This window comes from Myotis davidii, unplaced genomic scaffold, assembly GCF_000327345.1.
Source record: "Myotis davidii unplaced genomic scaffold, ASM32734v1 scaffold217, whole genome shotgun sequence".
NCBI classification, from domain to species: Eukaryota; Metazoa; Chordata; class Mammalia; order Chiroptera; family Vespertilionidae; genus Myotis; species Myotis davidii.
This window is the reverse complement of record NW_006290034.1, coordinates 828,823-840,002: the sequence shown is the minus strand read 5'-3', so window position 1 is coordinate 840,002 and position 11,180 is coordinate 828,823. Positions and strand designations below refer to the sequence as shown.

General features: G+C 55.5%; 1 protein-coding gene across 1 annotated transcript in view; it reads left to right on the top strand.

Annotated features, from left to right (window-relative positions):
• The window catches only part of DPYD (dihydropyrimidine dehydrogenase), a 322,055-nt gene extending 313,804 nt beyond the window's left edge, over positions 1-8,251 (top strand). Inside the window, 3 exon segments of the mRNA XM_015563508.1 lie at positions 4,359-4,502; positions 6,016-6,156; positions 6,920-8,251. Coding sequence (XP_015418994.1) covers positions 4,359-4,502; positions 6,016-6,156; positions 6,920-7,090 — 456 coding nt within the window. The 3' untranslated portion in view covers positions 7,091-8,251.
• Positions 8,252-11,180: the final 2,929 nt, after the last annotated feature.

Sequence of the window (11,180 nt, the reverse complement as noted above, 5' to 3'; positions counted from 1 at the left end):
CCCGCCGGCCGGGCTGAGACGCTTCTTTATTGGACGTTTATCTCGTGACAATACCTGTTGGGGTTTGATAGTCAGAGGATCGCGGCAGGATTGACGGTTGTCATGAAAGGGAAGCCTGTGACCGAAAGAAGACACTCATTAGAGGGACAGGCCAGCACTCACTGGGGGACACTCTGAGGGCAGCACGGGAAAGCAGCCTTCACTCACTGGGTAAGGATGCCCTCTTTGCCCAAGTGCCGCGGAGCGGAATGTCCACGGCGGCCGAGAGGGAGCGGCCTTACACGGAGGGGTTGTGACTTCGTTTTCAGAAGCTTTGGGTGTCGGCTGTGGTGGGAATAGCGTTAAGACCAAAGATGTCTCCGTTGGTTCAATTTAAGTCAGAGGGAGAGAATCTTAGATACCGGAAGCCTGAGATTTTTTTGAATCCGTGAGTAAAAACCAAGTCGTTGGGTTGGGCCCTGTTTCATTAGTTGGAAGGTACGTTAGGAGGCTTTTCGTGGTGTTTTGGTTTTTCTGTGAAACTACCTTGAGAATATCTTTACTTTTATGACCTGCTTCTCAGAAGAATAAAACGTAATCTGTGGCTCCCTAAGAACCCCATGTGCTTGATCCAACTGTGATTAAGAGATGAGGACAGAGGGGGAGGGTGCAGGGCACGGGAACCGCTGGGCACCGAGCCCCAGGCTGGCTCACGCCAGGACGGGGACGCTGGCATTCCAGGGTTCCCACGTGGAGCCCTCTGGGGAAATTACACTTTGAATAATAGTTGTGAATCCACAGAGTTTAAGAAGAAATATGCCATGGTGGCCGATTTCTTCCTGACAAGCGTCAGTGTGGAGTCACGTGGGCTTTATTGGGTGACTGCAGCCTCTGTTGTGAGTGGGGGGTGCGCCTAACCACGTCAGCCACCTGACCACATGAGCGAGGGCTGGTCGCTGCCACCTGATCACCAAGTGGCGCCCCCGAGGCCGACCAGCTCTTCCCTAACCCCCCGGAGAGCGCATCGCCTTGGTCAGCAGCCGCCGCCCAGTGACTCCCCCAGAGAGGCCCCAACTAACCCAGTCTCCACCAGCACCATTAACTCCTCTCTGAGCAGCTCCTCTGTACAAATACAGGTCAACAAAAATGCCCAACGCCTTGTCACCCTAAAACCCAGCCCGTCCGAGGAGTAAAATGTGAACAAAGCGAATGCAGTCTTCCCGACCGGAGTGGCCAGTAGTTGAACATTGACCCTTGAACCAAGAGGCCACTGACTCCATTCCCAGTCAGGGCACATGCCCAGGCTGCAGGCTCGATCCCTAGTGTGGGGCATGCAGGAGGCAGCCAATTGGTGATGTTTCTCTCTCATTGATGTTTCTACCTCTCTCTCTCCTTCCTTCCTCTCTGAAATCAATAAAAACATATTTAAAAAAGAACAAATTCCTTATTACTGACGGGCCATCTGTCCCAGTTTCCAATGCCACACTCACTGAGGGACAGGGTCACCCAGGCCACCGCAGCGTGCAGCCCACATCCCGCAGAGGGTCGGCGGGACTACGCACACTGCGTCCACGTGTGGTCCTGTGTCCCCTACCCCGCCCGCATCCTTCAGACTGGGACGTGGTCGCTGGACACTGAAAGCGCCTTTGAAAGCTCCCAGCCGATGGGAAACGGGTTCCTGACCCCTTGGAAATTGGACACTTAGGATGGGGCCATGAGGCTGTTTTCTAAAAGTCTCCTGCAGATTCGATGGGAACTGAACTAGGAAAAGTAGGGGAAGATGGATGAAGGAATAAAAAACCACCAGAGTAATTGTTGCTATGCATTCATGTACATTTCCTCAGTTAATAAATGCTCTGATCCATTTTAGGGCCTCTGGATAGTTGATTTTCTTACATTCGAAAGAGCCAATAAAGAAGAATTTCATAAATAAGCCGGTATATAAATGTGATGTCAAGAAGCATATATATTTTTCTTCATAGATTTGCTTTGTTTATCGGATTTAGGACGTAAGAGAGTCCTCTGGGCTGTGGAAGGTACGATATTTCAAAGCCTATTCAGTTAAATTTTTTACTGGTTTCCTTAAATTCACTTGATGGTACCAATTTCAGAAAATAATAAAGGGCCTAGTGGCGATGAACTCGCCAAACCCCAGCCTTAATGTTAAAGCAGAATTTATTAGAAAAATAAATTTTAACTACAGAAGCATGGTAAGCTCTGTGTGTGCATAGCTCACCACTGACTGGTCTGGGAAGCAGATATGTCGCTGATAGCTAAACACACCAAGTTTTCAGAACTCCGATGGGGACCTGCAGTGTTATTCTTAGCATTAAAAAAAGATGACTCAGCATTTCATCACCTGGGAGCTGAGGTGTTTACCTTTAAAACTTAAATGATGTGTCAGGACCCGTCTCGCTGGTCCCTGGCCCCATCGTACGTCTGCCTTTACTTTGAAGATCATAGAGCATCGTCTGCTCCAACTACAGCCCAGAACTGAAGAAAAATATCGGGGACGTAGGTAACATTCTATTTACTTTACTAATCAGCACAATTGAGGACTAAAAAGTTAGTCAGTGGCATAAAAAAGAAGCCACAAAAGGACCATCCACTGGTCTCTGCAATAGCCACCCTTAACCAGTTGGTTCAATTTAAGTCAGAGGGAGAGAATCTTAAATACCTGAGATTTTTTTGTTAATATCTAAATGATATTAACAACACGGTCTCTCTTGGTTCTAAACAGAACATCACCTCTGTGAGGTGATACAATTTTAAGAGACCAAAATATAATTTAATTTAATTTGAGTGTCAACCTATGAACCAGGAGGTCAGGGTTAGATTCTCGGTCAGGGCACATGCCCGGGTTGTGGGCTCGATCCCCAGTAGAAGGCGTGCAGGAGGTAGCCGATCCATGATTCCCTCGCATCATTAATGTTTCTATCTCTCCCTCTCCCTTCCTCTCTGAAATCAGTAAAAATATATTTAAATACACACACACACACACACTTCTGTAGTTAATAGAAATACAAATACATATATATGTATGCATATTCATACTAATAAAAGGCCAGAGGCATCACAACCAAAACAACCAAACTACCGGTCACCATGAAGTGCATGGAGCATCTCTCAGTCCTTCCCCAACAGCCCATAGGCTCCAGTTGCAGCAAGGCTGGCAGGTGGGGTGGCGGGTGGTTGGGCACAGTGAGGTGAGCCAGGGTGGGCCTCTAGTATATACCCTATATAATAAAGAGGTAATATGCAAATTGACCATCACACCCTCGCTCAAGATGGCCGCCCCCATGTGGTCAAAGATAGCCGGCAGCAAAGGAAGGCCCTGGCCAGCAGCTGGCAGCCACAAGAGGCCTACCCATGCATGATTTTGTGCACTGGGCCTCTAGTTTGTTGAATGGATGGCAAAAGATAAACAATGTAACTAAGTCATATGCAAATATGTTGTGTGGGGGGGGTGGTCCCCAAACAAGTCAGTTATTAGGTGAGAAACATTCTTTTTTGTAAATACTCATTGATTTTTAGAGAGAGAGGAAGGGATGTTTTTACACATGCCGGGGTTGTGGGCTCCATCCCCAGTGTGGGGCATGCAGGAGGCAGCTGATCCATGATTCTCTCTCATCACTGATGTCTCTCTCTCTCTCTCTCTCTCTCTGTCTCCCTCTCCCTTACTCTCTGAAATCAATTAAAAAAGATTTTTAAAAAACGAGCACGTAACTCTGAGCCTTGGAGAGGCTGTGTAATGCAGACACGGCCAATGTGGCCGACCGCTGCAGAAACTTAGAGACGGCATCAGCCAGGGGCCCTCACAGGCGATGTTCTGTTCAGAACCAAGAGAGACCGACCATATTGTTAATATCATTATCCCATCCCTGGGACCACTTGGAGTCATTGTGGTTTCCATTCAGCTACTTTATTTCTCTCCCTTTGGATAAAGAATAATCAAAATGGGGGGTGGGGGCGGTGCGGGATGAAGAGGGAAAAGGCGTCGGCAGTTCCACCTTCGGCCTGGGCACCCCACGCGCACGTCTCCTTAGCAGCAAGGGTTTTACGTGGGTGGATCGTCCCCATTGCGAACTCCGTTCCATGGAGGAAGGTATGTTAACGAACGTGTGTGTGTGTGTGTGTGTGTGTGTGTGTGTGTGTGTCTAAGATACACGTGCTCGGTAGGAGGACGGTGCCCTTGGTTTCTTTTGAATAATGAGCAGAATCTGGGGCCAGAAGCACATGGTCCAGGCACGAGGGCCATGCACGGTGCACGCGAGACCTCTCAGCCCCACCGCGGCGTGTTGGTGACGTCCGTGTTCACGGCCTCGCACCGCTCTCTTCCACGGCTCACGCGCTTTCTCGCGTGTGTGTTTTCCTTATAGAAACTGCCAAGCTTTGGGCCGTACCTGGAGCAACGCAAGAAGATCATAGCGGAGAGCAAGCTGAGGCCGAAAGGAGCGGACGAAGCTTGTCAGCCCCTCCAGAGACAGATCTTTGCGCCCACGAAGCCCGTTCCTGCCATCAAGGTAAAGAGCGTAGCACACAGTCTGTGTGTGTCAGCGTGCACTGTCCGCCCGTGTCTCCGTGCTGTTCCCATGTGTCACCTCACCTGCGGGCCGCACGGAGCCCCAGGGTCGTGGGACCCAAACGAAGCTGCTTGTCATTCCTCCTGAACCCCTTATCCCCCCAGTCGGGTGTCTCCGTGGGGAGCCCCACCCGCCCTCCTTCCTGAGCCAGGAGCTGAAACTTGGCCCCATTCCATCCTCTTCCTCATCCCGCCCACCAATCCCTCCCTGGGCCTCTCGCTTTCTTCCTTTTTTTTATCCCTTTTTATTGATTTTTTTAGAGAGAGATGAAGGGAGAGGGTAGAGAGGTGAAAACATCGACGAGAGAGAGGCACTGATCGGCTGCCTCCTGCACGCCCCACACTGGGGATCGAGCCCACAACCTGACCTGGGCCCTGACCGGGAATCGAACCGTGACCTCCTGGTCCAGAGGTCGACACAACCGCTGAGCCACACGGGCACCAGCTCACACGTGTTACGCACACACCGTGTGGCACGAGGAGCTGGGAGTACAGCGTGAGTTTCACAAAGAAAGGTCTCTCCCGCTGGGCCTGCGGCCTGACAGGGAGGAGGCGTGGTAGGAGGCACGCACAGTCCGATCGTGTGCGCACGGAACACTCCGGGAGCGGGAGCAGGGCGAGCAGCTGTGCGCGGCTCAGGTGGGAGCTCCACGGAGACGCGGCATCTAACGCGGGTTTAATACATGGTGCTCATTAAGCAGAGGTTAGTGATCAGAGCGAGTAGTTACTGAGTCCTTAGGAGGCTTCAGGCCCTGTCCCCGAGCCTGTGCGTGAGCTCCTGTAATCCTCACAGCAACCCCATCGGTAGCAGGTGCCTATACTGTTCCTCGCTCACTGATGAGTAATGGACGCACAGAGAGGTTCAGTCACTTGCCCAAGGTCACACAGCCATGAAAGTGTCCAGGTCGGGGTTGCATTGCAAAGCCGGGCTCCACCTGGGCCCTCGAGCGCTCTCTGCCGCCTCACAGGAGGGGCCGAGGGGAGGGACGGTCGCCCTGCTCCTGGGAGGTCGCTTCCGCAGTTGTGGCAGGTGCAGGACTCAGACACGCGCAGCCGCAGCCCAGGAGACAGAGGAGGGAGAAGCGGATGCAACGCTGCTAGTGCTCGACGTCCAGTGCTCGGTGCTGGGAGCGGCCTCGCCTGCTCCCCGGTGCGGGGAGGTCAGAGCCCCTGTTTCTTGGCATCGACACCACGTTGATGAAACCAAGGGTCCCATTGGTGGGAAGGCCCTGAGGATGCTGCTGAGGGTGCCCCTGGGACGGGAGGGCAGCTGGGGATGGAGATACCGACCTGGACACCCGGGGCCACCGACAGGCAGGCAGCCGCACGGTGGCAAGGACGCCTGCACTCCCTGACAGGAGACAGCGCGGGTTTCAGAGGGCATGTGGACTGACGTCCGTGACTCAGGCGACATTTCCCACGGGCGCCGTGCTAACTCCATGTCCATCTTGCAGGATGTCATCGGGAGGACCCTGCAGTACCTGGGCACCTTCGGGGACCTGAGCATCGAGGAGCAGGTGGTGGCCCTGATCGACGAGGACATGTGCATCAACTGCGGCAAGTGCTACATGACCTGCAACGACTCCGGCTACCAGGTGAGGCTGCCCCGCCCGGCCATGGGGCTCGGGGGCTGAGCATCGACCTGTGAACCAGGAGGTCACAGCTCGATTCCCTGTCAGGGCACAGGCCCGGGTTGTGGGCTGGATCCCCAGTGTGGGGCGTGCAGGAGGCAGCTGATCCATGATTCTCTCTCATCATGGATGTTTCTCTCTCCCTCTCCCTTCCTCTCTGAAATCTATAAAAATGTTTAAAAGTTATCAAATTCCCCAAGTCCTGACCCAGTTCCCAGCTGGACGGTGACAGGGGGAGGCCCGGGCCCTGTGCTCAGTGCTTCCTCCCTGCGGGATGGGGCAGAGCCTACAATCTGCCGGGGGATCCCAGACCTCCAACCCGGCTCCTTAGCTCGCCCTTTCCCTCCTGTTTTCTTCTAAAAACTGCACCCGAAAGTCAGAATCCAAACCGTGCCTCCCCACCCCGGGCCACAGACCCGTCCGCGGGGTCGGACGGCAGGCAGGCTGAGCCCTGCTCCCACACGGGACGGAGCAGCCGTGTCGCCCCACGACACAAGCAGAGCCTCTCAGGAAGGTTGAACATTCCGTCTCTAACGTGAAAGGCTTTCTTTTCTGTGCCTTTCTCCCTCCTCGCCCCTCCTCGCAGGCAGCACAACTGTTGCCATGGCTGCACCAGCCTGGGCTTAGCTGGCTGCAGGAGGAGAGCCTGGGGGCCCGGGAGGGAGGGGCGTCCCTCACCTGGGGGGAGGGGGACAGTGTCAGTGACGGTCTCTCTTTCTGTTCGCAGGCCATCCAGTTTGACCCCGAGACCCACCTGCCCAGCGTGGGGGACGCCTGCACAGGCTGTACCCTGTGCCTCAGCGTCTGCCCCATCGTCGACTGCATCCGCATGGTTGCCAGGACAACCCCTTACGTGCCAAAGCGGGGCCTGCCCCTGGCCGTGCAGCCCGTATGCTAAGGTGATTGCGGGGCCATCTGCGGCCTCCAAGGCCATCCCGCCTGCTGATCTCTGTGCGGTGGTTCGGTCCACCCCTTTCAACAGGAAAACAGATACACAATTTCTAGATAAACATTGCATCTCTGAATCAATTTCTAAATTATATATATGTATTAAAAAAAAAAAAAAAGCCTGCTACCAGGCGCCATTTGATGAACGATCCTAACCGAGTAATTCTCCTCTGAGGACAGTTGCTAAATCACAGGGTAGCGGTCAATTGGGTGGTCACCCCACCGCCATTCATCGTGCAAAATATTTGTGTTTGGTGGCAATGTTGCGACCATTTCCAAACTGCCCTGGGCTGTGCTCCGTGACGGCTAATTGTGGGTGACATTAAGGATTTTAGGACAAAGTATGATTTAACACATAAGAAGTTTCCAAGGAAACATTTTATAATTAAAAAATTGCACTTCATTTTAACACTGTGCCTAAGCACACATAATTAGCTCCAGAAAGCCCAGATGAAGAAAGTGAAAGAGATTTTTTGCCGTGGCAGGAAAACACTGCGAAAGGCGGTTTGCACAACTGTGCAAAGGCCCCCCCCTTGCGGGAATCGCTCCCCTGGGGGCTCGGCCGGAAGGCGGGGGGATTTTAACAGTTCACACCACTTGGCTATTCGCTGCTCAGGCCTGAGACAGTCAGTGAATCCCCGGGACTTTCTTCTTTAAATACTTAAACTACGTTCCCAGCAAAACACAGTGTTGGGTGGCGCTCTGGTGACACCCGCTCCGCCCGTGTAATGATCACCTTCCGTAGAGCACTTAGCGATGCCTGCACCCAGCTGACAGGGCGGTGGTCCTGGGCTCGGTGTCGGGGGAGGAGCGGGGGTTGGCGATCTGTGTTCAGGGAGCAGCTGCTCATCAGTGTTCATATTGAATCTCAGAAGTCATGGAATCAAAGAAAGAAATCTATTTTTCTGGTATTGCCAAGCCATATTTTTGCATTTCTCTATTTTTGCATTTCTCTATTTTTGCATTTCTCTATTTTTGCATCTATTTTCGTAATCGGCCAGCAGCAGCGTAGGACGCATGGATCCGAGTCGTAGACTGTTTCATGGGATTCGTACGTAGGGAGTCTCTAGGAAGGACACGTGGCGCGTTTCTGTGACAAACGCGAGGTCTCGAAAAATGCGATGTTTGACGCTGCGCGTTTTAGGAATGAGTATGTGGCACAGAGTCTGTGTGATCGCAAATTATCCAATAAAATTTCACAAGCCTCTATATGCACCTGGTCCTCCGCTGCCTCCTTTGCCGCGCACCGTGGAGATGCTGAGCTGGAGCCGTTCTGGGTGATTCCCTGGGGCTCCCCCCACCCCACCCCCGCCACCAGGGTGTGTGCCGAGACCTAATGGGGCAGTGATGGTCTCAGTCACACGCTGTCTGGCGGGGCCATCTCACCTCTTGGACTTGGCTCCAGATGAGCAATGAGCTCTAGTTCTCCAGCAAAGAAATGTGCCCGGGCCGTGGGGGTGCCCGTCCACTGTGCGCCCCTTCCTCGGTGTGAGGGACCGCTGGGCTCGGGGCCCATCAGCCCTTTGGGGATTTTACGAGGAGACGCGCAAGCACAGGTGCCCGCGTCCTCTTCGGTGCGCCGACAACGGGCAGCGATCCCCTCATCCAGACTGAAGAGGGCCGTGGTTCCCACGGCACACGCTCCCCTGAGAAAGGGGGGTGCAGGCCTTGCATCCCCTCGGGAACGGCCGAGGGAGCTGCAGGGCCTGAGCTCGCCCCGTCTCCCTGAGTTCACCCCAGTTTGTCCTCACACGTCCGTGCTCTGTGCCTGCTGCCTGCTCTGCACTAAGAAGGCTTTCTTACCCGTGTTGTTGTAGGACACGTAGTTGACGCGGGTGGCTGGCAGACACAGGCTAGAGGGAGAAGGAACCCAAGTCCTCGCGAGAGGCCACGCCCCGGGCCCCGGCTCACGCTCGTGGCTCCTGCCGGCAGGAGGACGTAGGACCAGCCCAGCGTCCGGTTAGTGAGCACTTCCCTTGTCTGTGACGCCGTACTGTGCTCCGTGTTCCACATCGGGGTAGTGCGCGCTCCGTGTCAGCGTGGCCGAGCCACAGTACCCGGGTCACTTGACCAAGTTGGTTCTAGATGTTTCTCTGAGGGGCGTTGCGGGTGAGATGGACACTGAAGTTGGGGAACTCGGGGTGAAGCGGCATTCCCTCCTGCTGGGGGAGATCAGCCTTTTGCTCTAGGTAGGCCTTCACCTGATTGGATAAGGCCCACCCACATGACCTCGGCTCCGCTCCCAACCCTACACCTTAAATATACACAACTTTTATTCTGAAACTGAAAAACAGGTCATTTTTTAAAAAGAAGTTTGGATTTTCAACAGTGAGGAGAGTCGCTCTGAACGATGTTAAGAGAGGTGGCAGTTTGACCTGTGTTTGAGAAAAGTGACTTCGACGTCTGGAGGGGCAGTGGATGGGGACCCATGGGGTGATCTGGGGTGATGCTGGGGAGACACTCAGGTCTAGGCTACACCCACGGGGGAGAGGGAGGGGGAGACTCAGACAGAAACCGACGAGGGTGGACGGGAGGAGGGTGGGAGCCCTAGCGCCCTGCCAGAGGCAGGTGGATGGGGTGGCCTATGGATGAAGATGCCATGGAGCAGTGTCGTTGCCGGAGTCGGAAACCCACCTACTGCCTGGGCCGGGAGAGGCCGGCACATGGACACCCTTTCCCTCCAACCCCAGCGACAGGCCTGGGAACAGCCCGGCCACTCATGGGGGAAGTTCCGGTTCCTGTCTCCAGTGCGATCGTTGGGCCCTGCCTGGCCGGGCGAGGGGTGGGTGGCGCTCGGGCTGCCGCTGGGACCTGTCCGTGCTCACAGCTCCCACTCGGATGTTGTCTTTCAGGAGCGGGTGTCCTTGCAGGTGCTCCCGTGAGGGCGGAGGGGGCCCATCCATAAGGTGCATGAGGTGGGAGCACCCATGCCCGCTCCTGCCACCGCTCTGTCTGTCGGAGTAGCTGGAAGGACCTGGTGTGGATCTCAGGGTGCTGTTGAGCACATGTCGCCTCCATTGTGGCTAGAAAACCCGCGTTCGCATGGGAGAGCTTGCGTGGGGCGCTATGGAGAGACCTTTAGCCCTCAGCCCAGCTGTTCTCTGTCACCATGACAACAGCACCAACCATTTCCCTAGCATCCCTGAGGACAGGCGGGCATGGATGCACGTCTGACTTGGAGCGCGGCCTCCGTTCAGGTTTCCAGGTCTCAGGCCGGTTTGTGTGCTTGTTTCTCGACACTCCCCCACCCCCACCCCCGCCCCCAGTGTCTTGCTCGATGGCTCTCCCCCCTCCTGAGAGCCGCGCTTTCTGTTCTTTACACTGAGCTTCCGTCGGCTGCTTTCACACGCCCCCTGCGCGGAGCACGGGCCTTGGACCGGCGCGGGGAGAGCGCGGGAAGGGAGGTGAGCACAGAAGAGAACCGTCGCCGTGACGAAGAACGTCGCTGGTTTGTCGCTTGCTTCTTGGGGCTCCATCGCGAACCGGTGTGACTGTAAACACCGACGCGTAAGCCCACCTACAAACCGGGGCGCCCGGGGAGCTGCGCCGAGAGCGGGCAGTGATTGGACTGGGCTGAAGGCAGGACAGCCAGGACGAGGAGCCGCCTGGTGAGGAAGAGACGCCTGGAGGGGCAGGCGGCCGCCCCCACAGCCAGGGCGCCTTCGGCGTCCCACCCAGCGAACCCAAAGGGGAGCAGAGCCTGTTGCCCTCGCTGAGCCCTCTCTGAGCGTTCAGATCATCAGAGGCCTAAGCAGACCTGCCCGTCCGCGTCCGGAGGCTTGAGGCTCCCGGGAGCCGTTTCCTGGCGGGAACCGGAGTTAGGGACACAGAGCGCCCGTCGGGGCTGTCGTCACGAGTCTCTTCTGGCGTTCGGAGCAGGCGCCGTGTGTCGGGCAGCCGTGCCCAGGGCTTCAAGCGTGTCGCTCACCCATAGGCCAGGCGGCCGCTTGTGGGGAAGGGAGACGGAGGGGCCATGGGAGACTCCCCACACCGGGCGGGGTTCCCGTCTCACACAGAGTTACCTCAGCCACAGCAGCGCT